The 25125-nt window shown below is 42.5% G+C and overlaps 1 protein-coding gene across 2 annotated transcripts in view; it reads left to right on the top strand.

Annotated features, from left to right (window-relative positions):
* CFAP92 (cilia and flagella associated protein 92 (putative)) overlaps window positions 1-25125 on the top strand; it is a 79566-nt gene that overhangs the window by 45552 nt on the left and 8889 nt on the right. For both annotated transcript variants that reach the window (XM_043551176.1, XM_043551175.1), the window contains exons 9-14: window positions 1469-1653; window positions 4241-5145; window positions 7994-8188; window positions 14627-14921; window positions 17449-17613; window positions 21468-21680. In XM_043551176.1, coding sequence (XP_043407111.1) covers window positions 1469-1653; window positions 4241-5145; window positions 7994-8188; window positions 14627-14921; window positions 17449-17613; window positions 21468-21680 — 1958 coding nt within the window. The remainder of the gene's footprint in view (window positions 1-1468; window positions 1654-4240; window positions 5146-7993; window positions 8189-14626; window positions 14922-17448; window positions 17614-21467; window positions 21681-25125) is intronic.

The raw sequence follows: 25125 nt of genomic DNA, 5'->3' as shown, positions 1-25125 counted from the left end.
ATTCAGTCTCTTTGGACTGAATTTGGGCAAAGTAATTAATACAAGATATTAAAAAGATAATTGCAGTTATAGGTGGGGGTTTGAGGGAATGATTGTGTGAAAATGGTCAGTATTTTGAATGTCTATGATAGCGTTTTGTGAGGGGATTGCACATTTTAAATGGGCCTACAAAAATTTTAAGCTATTTGTTTTAGCAAAAATACATATATACAAGTATCAAATGGATGATTTGCCAGTGCCAATGAATACATTTGCAAAAACTTTGGGTGCATTTTCAGAAAGCCTGTTGAAAATTTTGCCTGAAAAGTTGGGGAAAAAGCCCGAGTAAAGATGCTAATGAGCAATTTTAGCTGATTATTCTAAATCCTTGTCTGCTGGCCAGTCTTGTGTAAAATTCCTTATTTATTAACTCAGCTTTGCCATAAGTATTTGCAACTTGTCATATGCTTCAGACAAACCAACCCTACACTTGTGGGCTCATGTGCTTGCAACTTAGCTGTTCCTGTATGGAAGGTCGGCCCTTGGTGTTAGATAGTAAACTTGCTGAATCCTAACTGAAATATCTCCTACTTCTGGTGCCAAAGGAAGTTGATTCTGAAATAGTGAAAGTAGTTCAATATACACGTCACAGATTTCTTTTACGTATAACATGGTGAATCATAAAGAAAGCACATAAAATAGCTGATCTTTCTTTTTAAAGACATTTATCTGTTTGTAACCAAATGTCTAAACTTTTGGTGAAAAAACTCCTTTTAACAAGTATACTAATAGCTTCATATTATATTTACAGTGCATAGCTTATTTGTAAGTCTCTACAGAAGCAGTTTGTACAGTACTAGTATAATGATGCCCTGACCTCATTGGGGCCTTTAGTTTCTGTTGTGATACAGTAGAACCTCAGAATTACAAACACCTTGGGAGTGAGAGGTTGTTCATAACTCTGAAACGTTCGTAACTCTGAACAAAACATTATGGTGGTTCTTTCAAAAGTTTACAACTGAACATTGACTTGATACAGCTTTGAAACTTTACTATGCAGAAGAAAAATCCTGCTTGTAACCATCTTAATTTAAATGAAATGAGGACAGAAACAGTTTCCTTACCTTGTCAATATTTTTTTTTAAACTTTCCCTTTCTCTTTTTAGTAGTCTACATTTAACACTGAACTGTACTGTGTTTGCCTTTTTTTTTTGTCTTTGCTGCTGCCTGATTGTGTATTTCCGGTTCCAAATGAAGTGTGTGGTTGACGGGTCAGTTCCTAACACTGGTGTTCGTAACGCTGAGGTTCTACTGTACAAATAATAAATAATGATAATATTTAGAGCAATTGAAAATACGACTGTCTTTCATTTTCAGCGCTGCTCCAGTGCCAGCATATGTTACTAACTGAAGCGGTGGTATTAAGCAGTCTTTCTTTGATGCAGCTGCTTTCAAAACATTTAATATTTAATTTAATATTTTTTCACAGGGGAAAGGTTAGTGATCAGTCGACTGCAAGAGAAATCCCCTAAGATTTTAGATGCTTATGTGACTTTCACTATAGAAGAACCTCTCATGTCTGAGAGACAGATAAGTGAATTAAATCCACTGATTATTAGGATTCATTCTGCTACATGCCTCCCGATGACTCCTGTCCCAATTGAAGTGCTGCAGGTAATGGAGAGCGCTGCTCTTTCTGTAGGATTCCACTTGTCAGTTTAACCTGAGGTGATTTCCTTTAAAATATGGAATACACTTTTGAACAGGAATGTTCCCTATTTGCCAGATTTTGCCTCGCAACATTTGCAGAACATGCATAAGACATAGACTTTCTGGAAGGAATATGTGACCAAATTGTCTCCTTCCATTACATTATGTACTGGCAAAAAAATAATAATCCTGTTGCATGGGCCAAAACTTATGGACTGTAGCTTTATACTTAGTAATCATGCTTTCATTGCTAAGCAATTTTTTCCCTTCTGATTCTTTGGATAAACAAGGGAACTGTTTGAGTCACAATACCAAGTAGTTTGAAATACTGTAGTTTGCTTATAAATTAGTTCTCACAGATTTTTTTTTTTATTGAAGATGGTTGCTTTTCCTGTATTGAAAATTTATTTAACTAGAGAAATTGTGCATGTTTCACTTCTCAGCAGAACTAAATAAAATCCCAAACTTTGTACATAATGAGTCCAGTTCACCATTGGTGAGGATATAGCCCAAGAGTTCTGGTCCTTTAACTCTCTGAAGACAAGTAAAGCTTTGTATAGATTTTATAAAATAAGTTATGGGACAAAACACTTTTCTTTTCAAAAGTTTGGATTTTTTAGGCTTTATGAATGATTACTTTTCAAAAGAGAAAGCCCTTTAGCTGAATAGAATATATTAGTTGATATGGAATTAAAGATAGGAGTAAAATTTTACTGCTCAGTTAACCTTGTATACAAACAGCCACACTTTTAAAAGTGGTCTCTAATATTGGGTGCTTCCTTTGTTGGGTTCATATCTTGAAAAACCTGGAGTCTGATGTTTCAGAAATGCTGAGCACCCAGAACTCCCATTGACTTCTCTTGGAATTATGGGAGCTCAGCACTTCTGAAAAACAGTTACAAAATCAGTAGTCACTTTTGAAAATGTTGATCAAAGAGTTCAATAACCTTACATCCTAAGTGTAGGACTGGGAGGGATCTTGAGAGATCCTCAAGTCCAGCCCCCTGCACTGAGGCAGGACCAAGCAAACCTAGACCATCTCTGGTATGCGTTTGTCCAACCTGATCTTAAAAACCTCGTTATGGGGATATCGCAGCCTTCCTTGGAAGCCTACTCCAGTGTGTAACTACCCTTACAGAACTTTGTAATGACACATCAGATTCCACAGTGGAATTTCATAATGCAGTCCATGCATGAGTTCAGACCAGCTGGCTCTACATTTTTGGAAAGTAACAGGGAAAAAACACTAGTAGTAATTGTGCAATCCAGTAAATATGGGAAGTGAACAAACTAGGTGTTGCCCGAAGGTTTCTAATGGGGGTCCAGGTAGCAGAGCAGCTTGTGCCCTTCCTCCTCCTCCTCCCCTACCGAATGTGGTGGTGTATATGGTGACAGGCCCAAGTTCTAGGTGTGGTGGTATCAGTCCAATCTTCAGCAAAGTGTCCATTCCACACAAACCACCATGGTGCTAATTGACACCTGTGTGGAGGAGCCTCGGCAGAGATGCCAAGGAATAAAGTATCATCGAGAATAAATTACCCTGATTCTTCAAGCCAACAACAAGATACATTGAGAGAGTGGTGAGGGGAAGCCTACAGAGTCCTTGCTTGTGCTGTCTTTGTGGATGAATGTTATTTTGTTTAACTTTTAATGTAGCTATAGGCACCCATCCACTGCTTTGGGTGCCTATCCCATAGGTAAAACACACAAAGCAGTACTAAAGGACCACACATAAATATAAACCACTCCAGTCCCCAGCCTGTCCATTCTTTAGTGGCCTGAGAATAAAGATGGGCTTTTCAGTGTACATGAAGGTTAATAAGGCTCCAGTGGACCAAGAGGGGAGTAAGTTCTAAAGTCAAGGAACCTCACACAAAATGCTGCTAACTGCCTTGGAGGACTTCAGCAAAGTTTGTGCTTGGACTGTAAAATGCACACTCTAGTGTATTCTGCACCAGTAACCCATTGCACTGGCTGGGGGAGAGTCACTACTGTTGAGGATAGAGGGTATTTCAGACTTTGCCCTGTGTCAGGTTTCAATAGGAGCACTATACTGATAATAGTACCTAGCTCGGAAATGATGCTTTAGAGCCCAAAGCACATGATCCCATTTTACAGATGGGGAAACAACATGTCTGAATGGAGCCAGGGAATCATCACACATTACTCCTGCCCCTTCCATGCCATTTTTGCCCATTTGCTGTTGCACTGACCCCTCATGGTTCTCTCTGGAAGTGCAGATGCAGCTACTTCCTGGTGATGGACCTTGGTCCATGGTATCAGTTTGCCTCCCAAGGGACCTTGCACTTCAGAAGCAAACTGTTCCCTCAGCATTTCTGCTACGTAAGAATTTGGCTTTTGGTAGCTATGGTGTTGTGTAAAAGTCCCCCCTCAGTATCTCCCTATAAGATGACTGAAGGAGTGGTATGCTGACTGTTTGCAAAAGGAGCTTTTTCAGCATTACTCATTAGAAAAGTGTATGATGGAAGGTGAGGGGAAGGGAAAAGTTAGCCCTACAGGTATTTCACTTTCTTCCTTGGTTTTTCCATAGGCAACCTGTGTTCCCACATACTGCAGATACCAATTTCACAACCTCCCTCCTCATCAAACGGAAGGGCAAACCCATGGAACTCACATCTACTTTAAGGATGTCAATGTGATTCTAACAGGGACAATCAATCCTGGGGAATTGCATGAGTATTTTAGAGGGCCACCTTTGGAGATTGAGGTTCATGACCGGGACAGAAAAATGGCAGAGGATATTAAAAAACCCTCTTTGTTTGGTGATGAGCAAGATGATGGAAAGCTGAGTAATGTTGGTCTCGTCTCTCGCAAAAACATGGTCTATAATCCATTTACAGAAAAGGACAATTTATGGCATCCCTATGGGGTAGCTAAAGTCAGTCTAACTGACCTACTGCTAGGTGAAAAGTACTTGAATATCAGTGTGCCCATTCACAGCTGCTCAGTTCCAGATCCTGGCTACCAGAAGGACAGTAAGACTGAAAAAATTATGGGAGTATTGGGATCAGTGGCTGGCCCTCAGACTTCTCCATTGCCTATGGGACATTATCTAGAATCCGACGCAGTCCTGAAAGTCAGAGTTGAAATAGCTGTGCCACTAGGTTTGCAGGCAGAAACGGCCGACACTGAAGTTGCAGATTGCCCATATGGTTGCATTGTCTATATTTTTGACTACAATAATGCACCTTGCTTACATGATTTGCTGCAAGAGATTACAGAAATTAATGCTGAAGCACTCCAACTTGATTCTTATCCCCTACAAGTAATTCAGATGGCTCTTGCTACTTTCAAACTGAAAACCACAATCAAGGAAATTTCTGAGCTGGATATCATTACTGGTTTTCATATCCTGGATGGAACAATTCACCTTTTAGTCTTGGAAGGATTAAAGGACAAAGCAATCAAGAGACTGTGGGAACAGCAATTTGATAAGTAAGATAGTTTAAGGTTTTCAGTAATTATTTCCCTCTAGATTTAAAACGGTTTAAACAAAATTGTACTGATTTCTTTTTTCTTTTGTAAAGACAGTTGTTTGATTTCATCCCTGGTATTGTCTCTGGAATTATACAAGATATGAATTTGACCCAATGCCTGGGTCAAAATCTGAAGACTGACCCTTACATTTTTATCAGCTATCTGATAATCCCTCAGTGCATAGAGGAGGGCTATGTTTAGAAGAATACTCTAAATTTACAACACGGCACTTTAAGCTACTATGTATCTTGGATAAACCACACTACTTTCGTCTGTAAAATTCTAAATAATAGAAGTTTCCTTAAACTTTCCATTTTCCTGCCTGTCTTCTGCATTCAGGTTAGACATGGCCTGAGCTCAAAGTTCTGACGCAGACCCAACCTTCCCTAAAGTTTGAGAGGTTTGGATCTGCAGTTTATTTGAGCCCATCTCTAATTCAGATGCTGAGCTACATTTCCTGTGTATCAGAACATGTCGTCACACTGTTACAATGGCAGGTATCTTTTTCATTGATAACATGTTTTGTAGAAACACATTTAATGAATTGTTAATTAGAATTTCGTTTATCTCTTCTTGGCTAATTCTACAATAACAAACCAATGTACCTACATAATGGAAGACACAAGATTTAGTAATGAAATGTTTTAATATCAAGCTTTCTTAAGATTAGTATAAGTGAAGGAGTATAATGAATTTAAAAAAAAATTTTTTTTAAAGAACCCTTGAGAGCGGCTATGCCTTCTTGGCAATTGTTTGGACAGTATGATAGATGTGTAACACAGGCAGGTGAAATGTTGTCACGAACTCCAAATATAGATGAAAAAGGCAATTGTTTTAGTTACTACTTCTTACAATGAGCTGTTAAATTCTGTACCTGTAGTGAGACTAGGGGTAAAATTTGTAAAAGGGCCTAAGGGCCTAATCACCTTTGAAAATGGGACTTAGACTCCTAAGTCACTTAGGCCCTTCTGAAAATTTTATCCAAAATCTGTTTGTGCAAATATTTGCTACACCTGGAAATGTATAGATAATTTCAATGATCTTGCAGCTCTTACCTCAACATTTTCTTTTAAATGTGCTACAATTTTCTGCAGGTTCCATGAGACAAGGTACACACAACTGTACTTAATTGTTTACACCACTTTTATTCCTTGCCCAGTAATTAAAAAAATGTATTTTCAGGGGAATTTTTGTGTGTGAAAATTCAGTGTGTCATTTTCTCTCCCAAAGGCCCAATGACATTCAAGCGTATTTCACATGAAATCTGAGTGTTGTTTCTGTGTGTTAAAGTAACGGCCCTGAGGCTAAAATGTTTGTCATTTTCTGTCTTCCTGCTCTCATAACATACATTTTAAAATTCTCAGGTTACCCAGAATATCTCGTAATACACAATTCTAAACAAATATTTCTGTGTCCATATTTCTCATATTTCATCCTATATACATTCTGAAATTTGCTATGAGAATTTTCTCGGGTGACCTTGACTTTGTCATATTTTTCCCTGACCTCAAAGTAGGTTGGCTGAATTTTCAATCCCTGTGTCTATTCAGTCCTTGGCCTCTCTGCTGTCTACTAAAACATTTTGTTTTTTGTTTCCTGAGGCTGAGACCAAGGATTAATGGTAATTAGTGCAAGCTGTGAAACTGGGTAATGTCCCAATTTGTGTGCTGGGAAGTAGATTAAAAAGAGTTTTATAGTCTCAAGCGGGCCACCAAATGGTAACAATTCGGGATCAGTCTCAGTCTGGTCTAGATTAGAGCTAGTGTCCTAGAAGTAAAAAAATTCTGGATCCTGTTTCTGCTTCCCCACTCCAGTTTTCCAACTCTGAACCTGCCTTACTCATGTGAGTAATCTTTACTCATTTGAGTATTCCCATTAACTTCAATCCAGGATGGAGCCCATAAGAATTCTTTCCGTGGATGCTGAGTGCTAAGGATGTATTCTTTGCTTTGAATTTTTGGACAAGTAACATAAATACTGTAGTGTAGTAATGGGCACATAGATACAAACTGGAGTGGCACAGTGAGTTTCTGATACTTTTAAACCTGGGGATATTCAGAAGGTTGCAGCAGGTTGAATTTGGGTACTTTGTGACTTACTCTAAACAGATTAGAAAGTTCAGATTACTTTCTGGGCTAAAACCCACACAAATTTCACCGAAATGAATGGGGACATTGACTTTTTAGAGAAAGAGACAGACACACACCATATATAATTTATAACCCTTTCTAAAAGGCTCCCCTTTCATTTATATAACTCCTACAGGATTTGTAGTGAATGTGGGTCTCCGTCAGATTTCCAGATTAAAAAGAGAGTTAACTTCTTTTCTGTTTTGGCATTGAAGGAATACAGAAACATTGTTAATTGCTTTCCTAATTTACTTATTTTTCTTTGCATGCTTGTTCCCTTCAAATTGTTGAACTGATTTATTTAAGTAAAAAAGTCCTTTCTTGTTGTGATCATGTAAATCTCTAATTCTGTTTTTACCCCGGTAATTGATATTGTACTGTTTTTGTAACTATAATAAGGGTAAATTTGGTACTCTGGTAAACTTCCTTGCAGAATATTACATTCTGTGGTTACATATGAGGGGTTTTTTAATAATAATTCATAGCAGGTGGGATTTTTTTTTGCAAGTTTGTTATTGTTCTTTTAAAATCCTTGGCATAAAGTGTCAGAGTGGCAACAGGTTCCATCTAGAAGAACAAAGACAAGACAGTTTCATAAGGGATTATGCTGCAGCACTGTGGGATTCATGAGATAAAGACTGTTTTTGTAACATTACTTTTGTGGTGCTCTGTTGTAGGACTCACAAAAGTGAAAATGGAAGGTTGGATATATTATATAACTCACAGCTGTCTTTCCATCAGCGCCTGTATACAGACCTGGAAGCAATCCTTTATCATATCCACCTCTGTAAACCCCTCTCTGCTATAACAAGGCAACCTCTCCTTTATGTCAGGGGTATGGTTCCTCAGGCATGTTTCCAAGCCTTGTCCAGGTAAGACCATTCCTAGATTTGTAGTCAGAAAACTGATAATTGAAGCATCACCAAAGTAGCATGAATATTTGATACAATAATTAATGCCTTTGTTTTTTGCTTTCACAAAGAAAGCAGGTCAGTGGGCCTGACAGTGAGTTTTAGGTTTGAGGTCAGGCATGGGAGTATGGCAGATGGGCACGATGCAAATGGGGCATGCTTCATCTCTGGGGATTAGAGTGCCAGTTTCATCACTCTCCACCTGCTCCTGCCCCTCAAATAATTTTTGAAATCACACCTCTCTGAGCATGAAGTTATTCCTTATGGGGCAGGAGAGATGGAATAGGGAAAAAGGAAATAAAATTGTCCTGTGACAGGTGCAGTGTCCCACCTGAACACTGGTTGGGAGTTCGTTCCCTGCTTAGCTTTCCTACGGGTCAAAGGGTGAAGGAATGGAGCAAGGCTGAGGACGACAGGCCCAGTCATGCACTCAGATAAGCCTGGGAAGGCTCTAAACGCAGTCAGGAGAGAGGAGCTTTCAGGCTCAGTTCAGCAGCATATGGCTATATTCACCTCCATTCTCCTCAGAGTTTCCTCTCCACAGAGTTTCCTGTGTGTTTAATTTGTTAGAAAGCATAACAACAGTCTGGACACACAGAATGAGAGTGAGGGTGTAGCTACAAATATAAAATGTTACTTTTTGTGAAAAATGGAGAGAAAGCCATCTGTTATGTAAACTCAGCACAAAAAAACTCCTTGCTTTTGAAAAATAGGAAATGGGTTTTATCCATCTTTGAAATAAGCAATTCAGGTGCTTAGAAGGCTGAAGAGAGAGAGAGAGTGGGTACTTTAGTCCCTGCTGTCAATAGACTGGCTCATTCAGATTATTTTCTGAACTAAAATCCACACAGCTGTCACTGAAATGACTGGTGATTTTCACTCCTGAGACACCCAGCCTTTGTTACTTCTTTCAGAGGACTCAGTTTCAAATGATAAAACTCCCACATTGCTCATCTACAGTGCTTATGGTGAAGCCTCACCAAATAAGCATTCAAATTAAATGGCAAAGCTGTTATTTCCAGCTAGAGGAGGAGGAGAACATTATTAGTGATTTCCAAGTTTCTTTTTGCACTTCTTGTAACCTTGCAACAAAGGAGTGACTCAGATACAAAATGTCACACAATTGTGCTTGATTGGGTATCATTTCCAAGGTGGCTGCTGCAGTCTTGAATACTTCAGTGTATGTCTGCCAATAGCACACGCAGGCTTTGATGCATCAGACTTATTTAGTTCATGTGATTGTTTCTTTCTACTGCAAGGATTCCCAAACTTTTTGCCTGCAAGACCCCATTTTGAGACTTACTGTTTCCTGTGACCCTAGACAAAAACAAAGCAACATAGCGACCATGGGATCTAAGGAATTTACATATTAAGTATGTCATTTAATGCTCTCTAATGTGACATATGGGCTTGTATTTTGCGACACAGCTTCTCAAAGTCTGGCGGCTTTGAGATATTGCACATTTAATTTCCAATGTGACATCAGTGGTAGATCGATACTGAGACTTGATTGACGCATGTGGGATGAATCCAGCTTCACAGAAATACGTGCTTGCAAATGGTACTATCAGTTTCAAGGCGTGTGTTGAGAGTGCAGGATATTCATTCTTGACAGTGAACTAGAGCACTGGGAGCATAAACTGGGCATATGTTCCTCACAAGAAGCAATCCCAGGAAATTTCAATGAGCTCTTCGATTTCAGCTGCTGGCAAATCTATGGCATCAGGCTTGCATGGAAAGGAGTTTCACACCCACTTTGTCATGTCCCAGTCAGGGAAAAAGGAAGCAAACTGTTCCCCCCATCTGGCTGAGATGCTCAGCCATCACCTGTGTGGGCGGCTGAATAACTTTATTGTCAACCAGGAACTTGCAAAGCTGCGGGAAGAATTCATAGTTTGTCTTCAATAGATTATTCTTCCAGAAAACACTTTTCTTCATGAATGCTGTGATTCAGTCACTCAGCTGAAGCATGTGGGTGTTCTTTCCTTGCAGACCTGTATTCAGTTCGTTCAGTTTCCCAAATATATCAGTGACATAGGCAAGAAAGCACATCTTCCTTTGGTCACCTAGAAAATCAGTGAATTCACTGTTTGTGCAGTCCATCACACAGGGACGCAGCTCATCTCTTGGTTCAAAAAATCATCCTGGTGTTTTTCCTTTTAAGAGCCAGTGAGCTTCAGGGTGGAACAATACGTAATGATTGGACACTGTGTCTTCACGCAGTTTTGCAAACAGACACACATGTAGAGGCTAAGACCTGATGTAGTTCACAATAGACAAGACTGGCTGCAAAACTTCACCTAGCTCTGGACTCAGAGCTTTAAAAGCCAGCTGTTCTCCATGAGTCATGCAGTGAGCTTACACAGCAGACAGAGCAACTTTCTTTACCAAGGCACATACACCTGCTTCGTGGCCTGCCATAGATGGAGCGAGCTCCATCTGTACAAAAGCCTACCATGCCATCACACGGGATATTTTTGTATTGCATGTAGCTGTGTAGCACATCCAACATTCTTTGTGTTATCTCATGTCCGAGAGGAGGGAAACAGAACAGAATGTCTCGGAGACTTGCATTTGTGTATTTCACAAAGCCAAGAGATGTGCATCACAATCCTCAGTGCTCACATCACCCTGAAGAGCAAAAGCATAAGGGTTTGGCAGATGCTCCACCAGTGTATTTTCCTGGTGTGCCGTTATTGCCTTAATCCTTTGCTTCACTGTATTGTTGGACAGTGATATGGCTTTGTTTGTTTGCCTCAGGTTTCCCATACATTATCTTCACCATATCGATTGCAGCTGGCAAAATTAAAGTCTCTCCAATTGTGTGAGGCTACTTGGCTTACGCAGTGCAGTCACTCACCTGAAATGATGCCTTTTGACTGTGGTCAGAGGCGGATATGGGTCTCTTGAATTGCACTTGTTGATGCAAAAGTTTTTCTTTCTGGCGTTGGAAAAATGACCTTGGTTTCCCTGTGTGTTCCTTGTGAAGGGTTATGAGGCATCCTGCTTTCGCTAGATAACATGTGACATAGCAGGCATTTTGGCTTTTCTTTGTTCTTGACGAAAACACTGGTGAAGCCATACTCCAAGACAGCCTCATCAGATTTGCAGGCACATTTCTTGCACTCTTGTTTTCTGTTCAGAACTCCATCACTAGACTCTCTGCTGGAGGTTGAAGCAGATACTCTGTGTAAAAATGAGTCCATTGTGCCTCTTATCACAAATCAGAAAGAGGAATTCACTTGTAAGCAACCAAGGCCAGGACTTAAGAAGACCCTGTGTGGTGATAGTAGGGCAGCGCAGAAACAATGACTTACAATGATTCTTTAAGGCGTGCCAGCAGGGTATTCAGAGTGGCATGAAAGAAGACATGGGCTCTGCCTTATGGAGCTTACAAGCCACTGCAGATTCCCATCTCAGAAAAGGCTAGCACAGGCTACCAGCTCAAGCAGAGAGGATGCTATCCACAGATAAGGATCTTCTGGATTCAAGTCTCTCAGCTAGGTGCTTGTGCAGCCGGATGATGCAAATGATAAAATAGCATCTGCACAGTCAACATGTCCTGACCTGCTCCACAAATGACAGGCCAGGAGGCTGACATTTTATAAAATGGTGGCCTCTGCACAGCGTAACCTTCTGCACATCACTAGATCAAAATGGTGGCTTTCTGGCACAGCACTTGTGGAGAAGTTTTGGGCAAGTTCGGGGGCAGACCCCATCACCTTGCAGGTCCTATCTGCTAATGGTGCGACCCCATTTGGGATCATGACCCATAGTTTGGGAACCGCTGCTCTACTTGCTGGCCCAAGTAAGTTTTTAAGAGCCTGTTATTTACTGACAGTGAATGGAGTTTAGCTCACAGGGTAGAGGGTCTGTAGTTTTGCTTTTGAAGGTCCTGAGTCCTTTCTCTATGAAGACTGTCTTTATATATGTAGCCATAATTTGTTACATCTGTACATGTTTTCTGTGGGAAACCAATAAGTGAGGAAAGGAATTTAGTGAGAACTTCCACTGAAAGCTAAGTGTCACCTCAGTGTCCTTAAAAAGATTTTGTCTCCTCAAACAAACTGCAAAAGGACAAACTCCTGGGAAACTGCCAAAATTTGAGCCAGGGAGTAACACAACTCTGCATATTCTATATATGATGAAAAATTCTGCTGATAATAGGTACGTAATAGTTTGTTTCTTGAAGCAACTTAATTTTTCCCACAGAAGATAGACCATAATAATCCCAGATTTATGGAGCAGCAGCTCTGCAGTGCTTTTGATAACTGTAGCTGGTTGGTTCCTTCAGTGGAAATCAGTGTCTGAAAGGCTGTCAGTATGAAACATGGTGGTCAGAGTGGTTTTAAATACAGCTGTCATTTCTGTGCTAGTGAGAAGTGGAGCGACAGGAAAGTCAATATGCTCTGTAGCACTCACTGTCATAAACTCATCTCAGAAGGATGCAAATAAAGTCTGGAGTCAGGTGTAGCTGCCATGTACACTAGAACCTCTATTTCATGAACTGATTTGAAGAGCTTATAAAATTGAAAATCTCAAAATAACAGTAGATATGGCACATAAATTAATGTATTAATCGGTCATTAATGGTTTACGTAATGAATGGTAACAAATGTATAGTGTGTCTGACTTTTATTTGTTTGGGAGTACTGCATCTCTTTTCTTGTCCCCAAATTTCTCAGTCCTTTCAAACCTTTACAGGTGCTTGTATGTTGACTGAAGGATTGAAGTTACGTTAGGCAGCAGAATGACAACTTCAGCAGCAAAAAAATTCTGCTGTATTGTGTTCAAGTCATCCTATAGTTCAGTGTCCTGTGTCCATTATTGAAACTTTTGCTTCTCAGTACATCAGCTGGACATACTTGTTAACTCTGTTGAACAACATGTTTTGAAACATTAGTATAAAAAAGAAACTCTGGCAAAACATTTGAGTCATTAAAGCAGTTGTAATTTGTGTGATTACATGTTATCAACTAGCTTTTATGTATTTTGTTCAGAAATAATGTTAAGGAAAATAAACTCACCGCAGAGATATTACAATTCTAAATTTTTAGAGTGTGAAAATAACTTTTTACTTTGCTCCAAAACCAAGCATATGGACAAAAGGATGAGCAAAACTCTGTTTCTAGTTTTGACAATAAACTTGTTACTTCTTTAGTTTAATAATTCTTATTGCATACAACAAGGGATTCGCTGTCTGACTTGCACAGAAAGGAACAGCTATGGTCCATTTGGAAAACAGTCACTTTATTATATTATGCAAAATGTGTGTGATGTATATTGCTTCCTCTGCTCTCCAGTATGTTTTTTTTAAATCGATTTAGTTAAACTGGTGGAAAGCCCTATGAGCATGCATTCAAAATTGATTTGAACCTGTCCTATGTCAATTTAGCTTAAGCTGATAAGTAATCATTTTAGGATAAAGTGAACCCCACATAGGGGTTTAATTCAATCAGGTTTGAAACCCATTTTAGTTAAACCAGTGCAACTTTGTGTAGACAAGGCCTAACAGCAGAAAATGATTCCGAAGGGGCTGTTCCTCCAGCCAAGGCTGCCAGAGGGCATAATGTTCTCCCATCCTGCTCTCCACTTCCTTGTCCCTCCCCAGTCCTGGAACATCCTTTTTCTCGGGTGGGGGTCCATGTGGAGCGGCTGGCTTGTTAGGCCAATCCTCAGCTCCTGCCTTAAAGTAACTTTTAAGGCCCACTGTGCCCCACAAAAGGGACTGAGGATCTGGCCCTGTCTGATGTGTCTCTGTGTGTGCATATATAGGTATATGGGTGTATATAGAGAGTGAGAATGCTTGGGTGTAGTGCTCATTAATTTTGTAGTTACACATTTTGGGGGATAATTTGCAATTTCCATGAAACTCTCTGGGACAAATTTAGCAGTGGCGTGAATCATGGTATTATGCGTGTGTTGTAAGGTAGTCAGGAAATGGATGTTAAAGGTAAAAGAGTATACTTGGCACCGAGTTAGCTTTCAGTGGGTGTACAAATGAATGTAGGTCATATACCAGTCCTGTAAAGGGAGTCTGCTTTATCATACAGTGAATGCCCAACCAGTCCAATTTATACTGCTTTACTACTTACACCCATTTTCTAGCTAAATTACAGTCAACATCTAACCATTTAAGTCACTGTTCAGTCTGTCCTCTTGTAGCATATCTTCAGTAGTTTTTGATAAATCCTAGGCATGCCACCTTTTTCCAGTTGGGTCATGCTTGGTGCCAGTATAAGTGAACTGAAGAGCTCCATTCATTTAGCAAGAAGATGTTATGATAGAACTGTGTGTTTTTTTTAGTGAGTAATAGTTTAATGCTCATTATGTGATCAGAATAAAACTTGGTACATTTTGTGATAATCTATAGAAGTATTCTGTCTGCTTGTGTTGTAGGCTTGATTATCTCTGCCACAGTAAGAAGTTAAGGGATGTCGTTCACAGAGGTCTGTTGCCCTCTGCAGAAATGATCACAGTCTTGAGTCATGAGTTTGGGATTCCCCTAACTAAGGAGGATTTGTTTATTCCAAGACCTCTCCTGCCCTCATTCTTCCCATTTGCTTTGCAAAAATCCAGAGAAGTTACCATAAAACCAGGAGCAATGCATTCTTTACTGGATAACCACAATGAAAAATACATTCAGTGGAAAAAGGAAATGGAAGATAAAATGCATTACAAAGACCACATCCAGGTGAATTGTGTGGGATGTAGAAGTATATCGTACTTGAAGCAATACTTATGGTCACAATAGTGCATCACCTTAATTCCCCCTACCCCCTCCAGAACTAATGTCTTTTAGAGTTGGAAACATTTAATAAAACCATCCATGGACAAGATCAGCAGTGTATTATCTACTGCAGAAGCTGTATTGCAGAATTGACTGCTCATTGAGGGGGGGGGGGGAGAAAGCATAGTGGTTACAGATGAAGACAGCATACAAGAAAGCAAAGAGGGAGGTGGGTTAACTATTTAATAGCGTTCTTATTCTGGTTTGGGCTGGTTCCTTCTCTTTCTTGCCTTTTTCTCTCCTCCGCACTCCACCCTTTCATGTTGTCGCTTGTTCTTGCCTCAGCCTCTAATCCAGGCTTCAGGTGCGTTAGGACAGGCAAACCTACCATGCACAAACTATGTAAAATTGCACTACCTCTTCTTGCCCTCAGTGGAGGAAGAGACATAGTTGGTTTGTGCAAACCAACTGTTTTTAGCTGGCAGTTTAAATGATACTCATTACCACCTGAGAATAGGTGAAAGGCACGGACAGTGAAGCACTGAGCCCCATGCAAGTGGTTAGGGAAGGGATGTAGAACTTCTGGCTCTTGTTGCCATGGTGGGAAGCAGCCCCTCTCCATATACTGCCTGAGAAGAAAGCAGGCTGAGCCTAATGCCATGTCTACACTATAAAATTATGTCGACCTAAGTTATGTCGGCATACAGCTGCTGCAGTTATAAAATCACTTGTGTGTGTGTGTGTGCGCACTCTTGGCTCCTAATGTCAGCGGTGCGTGTCCTCACCAGGAGCATTTGTACTGATTGTACTGTCAGTGAGGGGCATTGTGAGATGGCTCCTGAAAGCCAGTAACAGTCAATGGAAGCAATGCAGTTCCTACACTGACACTGTGTCGACCTAATTATATTGACCGTGACTCTGCACCACTCAGGGAGGTGGTGTTATTAAATCAGTGTAGAGAGGCACTTGGTTGGCAGGAGCCAAATTGAAGTGAAGACACTTGCACAGCTAGGTCGATGCAAGGCAGCTTATGTCGACCTAACCTTGTAATGTAGACCAGGCCCAAGAGTGTTCCCAACCATCTTTGATGTCATCCAGAGAAGCTTTCCTGGCAGCTCTGAGAGTCTGAGGTCATGTTATTAAGAACACATTATTTATTTGAGGACTAATAAGTATCCTTTGTTTGTGATGAGTTCTTTTGAATGTGTATTTCCTGTGTGTATTTTAATATAAAAAAGGTTTTCCTTGGCATGTGTGTAAAGTTCCATTCCTGTTTCCCAATTCCCTGCTTTGTGAGTACTCGTGCTGTCGATGTGAGAATAAGTTGGACACTTCAGTGTTATTTACACTGAGTCTGTTGTTGATAAAGGGACAGTTGTGTGAGGCCAGGAGGGAAGCAGTCTCATGTAAGCATCCTGGTTACATGCTGCTGTAACATCACCGGGTTTGTCTACACTGCAGGGGAGAGCATCCCCCCCAGCCTGGCTAGACAGAATTGTGCTAAAAATAACAGAGTGGATGTTGCAGGACTGGTGGGGGTTTGGGCCTAGCTACCTGTGCTCAGAACCCTTCGACCCTGGGTCGAGCGAACCCCTGTCTAGCCGGGCTGCGAGGCACAGTTCTAGCTGCAGAGTGGACATAACCATAGAAGGATCAGTACTTAGCCCTGAGTACTATGTACAAATGAAAGTCTGTGTAAAATATGCAACTTTCCCTGTAGAAGTACATAACCAGTTCCCATTCTGTAGTTTTTGGGTCCGCAGTGGAGAAGTCTCACGGAAAGGTCTGCTACAGAAAAACAGGAACATTCCTTCTTATTTGTAGGCTAATGTCGACTTTCAGCCTTTCTGACAAAACAAATATTTTGCAGCCAAATGCTTATAACATGTTAGGATTTCTCTCTAAGTCAACACAGGATGGTAAGTCATGTAAACACAATCTATGTTCATTTGTGTTAGCACCTGAGGGGCGCGTTATTTCCTCAAAGGCCACAGAGGGTCCCAGTATGGCCATCTCAAATAAATGAAAAGAGCATGAGGGTATATTTATACCATGCCAGCAAGGCTGTTTGCAAAGGGACATGAGGTAGGAACTTCCCGCTTGTGGTGTTAACATAGAAGATTTGTAGAAATAAAATAATGCGTTGATGGATTTTATTTCCCTTGGCATCACATACACACACAGCGCCAGGCAAATGCCACCCCAGCAGCACCATTGCTTAGACCCATGTGTATGAGGTCTTGTGGTGTGGGCACCTACCTCTGAGGAACTGCTGGGACCCTGCAGAGTGCCTTCTGCACAAGCAGACTGAGTGACTAGCACCCTAGGCTCTAGTCATCAGAAAAGATGATGACTCAAGCTCTATTAAGGTCCCCTCTTTTGGGGTGATGGCCAATGAGGGAAGCCCTGTTGGAATATCTAGAAGCACAGTTATTTTATCATGAGGGTTAAACTTCGTCACACTAAACTGCTGTGTAACTTTTCTGTTCAGACTAACATTGATGCCGTGTACCTACTCAGTAGGAAGGTGAAAAAGCCGAAGTTCAGAGCCATCAGGAGTTCTCCTGCTGACAACAAGTCGGTCTACAACTACAGTTCTCAGAACCTGAATTCTGCAGAATGGGCAAAGATGCAACTTCGTAAGGAGCTGGCAAAGGTGAGACTGAGATACAGTATGTGTACAGTGGAATGTTTCATAGTGTGTGACTGGGTAGACTTGGCTTACCAAGTCCAATCCTGAGACAGAGATGGGGCTTCAGATAGATGTACATTAGTGCCCTTCGTATTAAAACAGTGGTTCCTAAACTTTTTACTAAGGCGACCCACCAACTGCATTTTGTCTTTTTTTGGGGACTCACTGTTATGTAGTCCCTCTCTCTCACTCAGACATCATTTAAAGTGGGGTAGGGTGGCCCTTTATCCCCATTTCCAGCCCAGCTCCCTCTTGCTCTCTGTCCCCCAGTCCTGCCCCTTGTGCGGACAGAGAATTCCAGTAGGGCTCCTGCTACACCCCTGTAAGTGAGAGTGGAAGACTACAATGAAACAAAGCACAAAACAGCCCTCCAGTCCATCTCTGTCCTGGGAGAGAACTAGCCTCCCAAAGATCCTTTTATGGCTAGGGGGCCTCACTGAAACAGACACCAAACACCACAGATTCTCCTCCTGGCAAGGGAGCCAAACAATCCCAGTCTTCCCCTGCATCAAGGTGAGGCGATGCCCCCTTCTGCAGAACCAGCTGGTCCCTTTCTCTTCGCAGTTGGTCCGCATTCGCTACCAGGCTGACAACTGTTCACTTGCTGGCTCTGGCCGCTTCCTCTGTGCTGCTGCTGACTGCACCCCACTCACCATGCTGCTCCCTGCTGCCCTGGCCCAACCGAAATGAGAGCACAGAGTGGAGTGTTTCCAGGGCATGTATGGGGTGGGGAGTCATCGGAGGCAGTGATAGGCAGCCCACCTAGACCCTTCCCATGACCCACTGTTGGGTTGGGACCCAGACTGTGTTCAAAGGTGGGATGGGAGCATAGAATTGTATTAAATTCTCAGAGAGAGACACTCCATCAATATTACTAATTTTTGTAAAATGTTTCTCTCCCACCAATTAATTCCACTGAAATCAATGAAGTTCCACAGGTTTATAATTGAGAAGAGAACCTGAGCTCCTATAAATATATTCCTGCATTTTATATGCATTGTAAGGTAGTTTGAAAAGATGTTTCACTTAACTCTACATCCTTTAACATGGTGTGTAATGTAATCAAATATTTGTGTAGGTGTGAATAATATATATAAAATCCTATTTAACACCTTGTTCACCACCACTTAACTCCTTGGCACTTGCTGAATATATCCATACAGCACAATTTATGCTAGTATTGTCCTGATTATACAGCAGTCATTAACATTCACTGTCATAGGCAAAACAGAATTCCTGGGAGATGTTTTATTAAAGTGGATGTCCTGGTTCAGTAGGAAGTAAAGTATTGTAACAATATTTTATATGTGTATGGCGCTTTTCATATGGAGACGCTTTACAAATTGCATAGATACTGCAGCAACCTCTGAGGTGGGAGAGAGGCCACAGGACACTGCACAGCTGTGGAGTGAGGTGAAACTTTACACTGGGGCATTGGGTCAAAAGTACTTCAAGCTAAATAAATACATCGTGTTTAATGAATTTTCTTTATCATCCACAAAGGACTAAGGTCTTATGTGTAAATCCACAAAGTCGTCTGTGTGAACTTATTTTTTCATGGATTTTTTAGGCTAGAAGTGACCATTGTGTTTGTCTGATCTGACCTTCTACATAACACAGGCCAGAGGACCTCACCCAATAATTTCTGTATCAAGTCCATAATTTCTGTATGAGCTGTAGTGTATCTGTGAGAAAGAGATCAGGTCTTGACTTAAAGACTTCAAATTAGTGCCTTAATTTGGGATGTAGGACTGAGTCAGATCCGTCTCTAGGAAGGCACCTCCACTTTATGGATTTTAGGAGGTCCTCTCTTGCCAGATGCGAGCTGCTTGGATCATTCTGCAGTGCTCTTTGTCTCTTCGGAACTTTGCACAGCTTGGGTGGGATTTAAAAAACGTTCAGTGTTGATTTAATTCTGCTCCCATTGAAGTCAGTGGGAGTTTTACTGTTGACTTGGGGCAGAGTTAAAGCCAATGCTGAGAGCCTTTGAAAATTCTCACCCTCCAGCAGCTTTGAAAGTCCCACAAGAGATCATGTGCACCATGCAAAGCTCTCAAAGCACACATATCAGTAGGTGATGTTTGGGAAGCTGAAGTTCCTCTTGTGTGGACTTCCTGAGCTCCATAAAAATCAAACATACATACTTTGGGTTTCTAATAGGTGCACAGACTGCTTTTAATAACTCCATAAATAACACCCTTTAAACCAGGGGTGGGCAAACTTTTTGGCCTGAGGGCCACATCGGGTTTCCGAAATTGTACGGCGGGCCGGTTAGGGGAGGCTGTGCTGCCCCAAACAGCCAGACGTGGCCCGGCCCCTGCCACCTATCCAACCCCCCCGGCTTCTCGCCCCCTGAGGCACCCCCCCGGGACTCCTGCCCCATCCAACCCCTCCCCATTCCCTGTCGGCCCCCCCAGGACCCCTGCCCCATCCACCACCCTCCTTGCCCCTGACTGCCCCCCAATCCAACCCCTCCTCTTATTCCTGACTGCCCCCCGGGACCCCTGCCCCATCCAACCACCCCTTCTCCCTGATCACCCCCGGAACCCCTGCCCCTGACTGCCCCCCGCCACCCCATCCAACCCCTCCTCTCATTCCTAACTGCCCCCCCGGGACCACTGCCCCCATTCAAACCCCCTGTTCCCCACCCTCTGAGTGCCCCGACCCCTATCCATACCCCCGCCCTCTGACCACCACCCCAAACTCCCCTGCCCTCTATCCAACCCCCCCCCGCTCCCTGCCCCCTTACTGCACTTCCTGGAGCACCAGTGGCTGGCGGCGCTACAGCCGCACCGCCCAGAGCACCAGGACAGGCAGCCGTGCCACCCGGCTGGAGCCAGCCACGCCACCACACAGCACAGAGCACTGGGTCAGGCCGACGCTCTGCAGCTGTGCTGCCCGGCCAGAGCTCGCAGCCCCGCCGCCCAGAGCATGGCGCCAGCGGTGCAGTGAGCTGAGGCTTCAGGGGAGGGGGAACAGCAGGGGAGAGGCCGGGGTTAGCCTCCTGGACCAGGAGCTCAGGGGCTGGGCAGGAGGGTCCCGCAGGCCAGATGTGGCCTGCGGGCTGTAGTTTGCCCACCTCTGCTTTAAACCCTTCAAGATTACCAAAGGCAGTAGGCCTCATCATGACCAACAAATTAAGAGCCTGATCCAGCTTTCACTGAAGTCAGTGGAAAGACTCTTGCTGACTTCAATGGGTGTTGGATCATCCCTTAAATAAATGTGCATTAAAGTCTTCCAAATTTCAAGCCTCTTTTGCTTCAGTCTTTCCAGAAAAATTCTATCTTGACATGAAATCTTGCCTATGGAATTACAGGGTGGATTGATGATGTTTTGTAACAGTTTGTTGGGGTGTATCAAAAGTGGGTTTACAATGGAAATCTAACTTTAATCTTAACTATGGAGAGACCAACTTCTCTAGTATGATATCGGACAAATCCTCAAGTGGTGTAAACCAGAGTAGCCATATTGAAACCAACTGAGCTATGCCAGTTTACACCAGCTGAGGATCTGGAGATATATATAAATAAATATAAGGAACTAATATCGCAAATCTTTCTAATGATTCCACAGTTTTTACTTGCATTATCTTTAAGTCCACAGCTAGGAGAGGGAGCAAAATAAGATGACATTCGGAAGTATTTTGTGAAGTACTTAATCAGGTTTCTTCATGTTGTCTGACTTGATTAATCTCTGGTTATTTTCAGATGTAAGTAGAACGGACACAGTAGATGCTGATGTTACTTTATACTTTCCAGGTCTGTGGTGGTCTCCAGTAGAGGAGAACTCATGTTAACATAAAACATTTGTCATTCTAGAAACCAGAGAGGAGATTCGCTTATTGCCACGAATACCTGTCAGCCATGTTTGATCCTGTGGATTTGGACACTGTCTGGAAAGAATCTATTGCAAAATCCAAGAATATGTGGATATCACCAAGTGGATTTGTATATCCTGGATTTAAGAGCTGCACTGAATCCAATCTGCACCCTCGGATGCCTGATGAGGCACGTCTGAAGGAGTTAACTGAGGTAATCTAGAAACTTAAAGTAGTAAACCCCAGAAAGTTGTTTTCTCGTATCCAAACTGATAGTAACAAGGACAGGAGGCTCAGAAAAAGGAAGATTGTCTTACAGGTTTTGCCTGTTTCCCTTCCCTGCCATTTATTCCTCTTTTTTCCCCCTTTCTCTCTATTCATGCCTGCTCTTTCCTAGTCTGCTGATCTCTCCCCCTCTTTCCATTTTCTTTGCTGTTCTTTACAGTTTCACTTTCCCCTTTCCTTAGCATTTTACTGGACTGTCAACTAGACCAGTTCACTCATCCCTGGTCTGAACAGTTACCCAGCCTGCAGCACTGTATATATGAAAAGTGAGAATGCAGTCAAATAAAATGCACATGCATTATTTGGGTTTGGTGGGATGGAAAAAAAAGGAATAGACGGGGATTTTCATGGAGAGTCATTGGGTCCTAACAAATGATTTGAACACACCAAGTGTGGAACAAAGTTAATGCCCATTTTAAGTTTTCATCTGCATTACAATGCTTCTGAACCATGTGTTCTGCTGATCTGCACTGTTGGAGAATGTGCCTTCTCATGGAGGCGCAAAGAAGCACCAGTGATTAGGGTCAACAGCAGCCATCCAGTACAATGCAGCTGTCAGCGCCTCTTACTGAAGAGATTACATAAACAGCAAGGCAGCTGACCAGCATGGGACAAAAACTGCCAAGCTGAAAGAAGGTGGATTGCAGGCTCCTAAGTCGGAAGCAGCAGCTGATGGGCGCAAGAACCAGTGAACTGAAAGAAAGGGGAGAAGAGCACAATGCTTGATGTGGGAGCCAGAGTCGCCCGGGACATTGTATTGCCCTTACTGCTGGGATGAAGAGGAGAAGGCAGCTGACCAGCCCAGCATAAGTGACACTAACTCCAGCATGACAGTGCCAACAGAAAGAAAAGGGGAAGCCGGTTCGCCATACTCAAAAGCAGCCTCTGAGGGCACACCACCTCTCAGCATTGAGTCATGATGATGGATAGTGACTTGCTGAATTTATTATTCATGTCTCCTGAAAAGTCGAGTGAAGATGTAAAGAAAGTAGAATCTACTCTGAGAGAGCCTGGTTTCGGTATGGTGCTACTTCCACCACTTATAGTGGATTCATCCCTTTGTTTTATTTCTTCTCAAAAGCTGAATTTAACCAGGGCATCTTGGAATGTCGTCTTCGGGGAAGCTAAACTGTCTGGCTTCCTAAAAGATTTAATTCTGGTTCCTGCATTCACTCAAGCGTCATCTTGTTCCAGAGCACAGGTGAAACTGTATGGATAGGAATTTTCTCAACTTGCAGTTTAGAAAAGAGCTGTCTCTCTTGGAGGAATACAACTCGCATTTCAGCCAGGGGAATTTAAAAAAAGACAGTATCTGGATTTTTTTACAATTGGACTCAGTCTTGGATCTGAGTGAGCCACCCCTGAGGATGTTACAGTTTCAAGAGAGCTGGGATAATGAATACTTCCCCCAGACATTCTTCCTCTCACCTGCTTCCTCAGCACAGCGGAGCTCTTAGGACAAGATTTTGAATAGTGTTCTGCATTTAAAATTGGAGGCAGATTTTCAAAAGAGTTCAGCTCTCATTAAGATGTTAACCGAAATTAAGTGGTCAGGTTTTCAAAAGTGCTCAGCACCCAGCAGCTTCCACTGGGACCTGGCCTTTTTCCACCAGCATCTGTTATAAATTAGATGTCTACATTTTCTGGATCAACTGAGGTCTCTCTTTCCCCCATGTGCTGTGGTGAATATTGTCTAGCAAGCCAAGTACTTCGGCACCAGAGCAGCCTCATGCTGCTTGTCCTTGAGCTGTCTCTAGGACTCTCCTTCACTTTTCTTTAGACCCGAGGAACTCTTTGAAATGCTGCTTAATGATGTCTGATATACCATCAAGCCTGATACAACATAGCTTTGCTTCAATCAGACAACAGTTTAGTTGTGTTGAGATTTCATTGGTAAATAATCTCCCTTGTACCATATGTAACTGTGAGTCCTTTTATGTTCTCATTGGTCAGTGCTTTGTTTTGCTACAGTATTGCTCAGTCCAGATAGTAGTTTCCCTCTTCAAAGTGCTTTACAGATGTTACTCACGTTAATTAAGAATGCATAGCGTCACTGCACTTCAGCTGGAGGCGACGAGAGCTGATCCACCTTTAAACACTTTCATCTTGATACTAAAAATATTTACGTTCATAGTAAGCTCAAATTTCCTGCAAAATTGTGTTTTCCCCAGAAATCAGCTTTTTTTTTTTTTTAAATCAAAGGAAAAAGAAATCCAGTCTCTCACCCACTCCCATCCACTGATAGCTCTGTGTAGAGCTGCATGCATTAAGCTAACAGCCAGCAAATTGATTTTTCTCCACACATAGTGGGGGAGGTGGAATAGTTGCTGCTACACTGAGCCTTTTTGTGCCAGGTTTCAGCCCAAAACAACAGAATTTTGTCACTGAAATGCTGACACTGTGGAATACCTCCAGGCTTTTAGAAAATCCACTCATCTGTCAAACATCAGAGAAGTGTCTCTTCAGAAACAAGGTGATCTGAGTCTACGGCACTCTGCTTGAGGGGAAGAAACCAACCCATCCTCCACACGCTTGAGCCTTCCCTTCGTGAACGTTTCACCTGTGGAAATGCCAACTTTTGGGTCACGTCCCTTTTGTTCAGCAATGCAATCCCAGTCCTCTCGCCACACCATGAGGGAGCGCTATGACGCGCCTTAGCCAGGGTCCACTGCCTCCTGAGCAGTTAAAATTGCTTTCCCAGCTAGCGTAAATCCCTCTCCCTTTCCCTGCCTGGAGCGCCATTGCTGTCCTTGGGGGGTAAAGTGTTAGATTTGGGTGGTGGGGGGGTATCATGTCAGAGTTCCCATTTCTTTTCTAGAAGGGAACACTTTACCCTCTAAACATCCCTGTGACCGGCCAGGCAAGCAGGAAAGGATTCGGAATGCCATTGTAGCATGTGCTGCTGCAAACCAGAAGAGTGATGCAGAGTGCCCTGCCCCGTTAAGAGGCTAGAGGTCTTCCCTCCAGCAAGTCCAAAGCAAAGGTGTAACGCTTTTCAGTCATGGGGAGGAAGTGAAAGACCTTTCCCCATCGTGGTTGCCCTCTGACTAGAACTCCATCTTGACTGTTGCTCCCACACTCTGTCCCCGTCTTCTGAAAGCATGTCACTTTGAAGAGTGCCCTGGAGCCACTATTTCACTCTGCACTCCCAGCCTAACTCTTCTACCTTTCAGCAGGTGGTCGGTGGTCCTTCCTGTGGTGAGAGGGGCAAGATGAACCTGCCAATTTCTGGACTTGGGTCTATACATTCCTAGTCCCATTTTTACACAAGATAGAGGTAAAATTTGCTGTAAATCATGGACCGAGTTTCTGTCAGATTATGGTGGCTCTCTGCTCAGATTGCTAGATCCCACCCCTCTGCTAGGTTATCACAT

This window comes from Chelonia mydas, chromosome 7 (genome assembly GCF_015237465.2).
Source record: "Chelonia mydas isolate rCheMyd1 chromosome 7, rCheMyd1.pri.v2, whole genome shotgun sequence".
NCBI lineage: Eukaryota > Metazoa > Chordata > Testudines > Cheloniidae > Chelonia > Chelonia mydas.
Note: the sequence above shows the minus strand (reverse complement) of the source record. Positions and strands in the feature narration are given on the sequence as shown.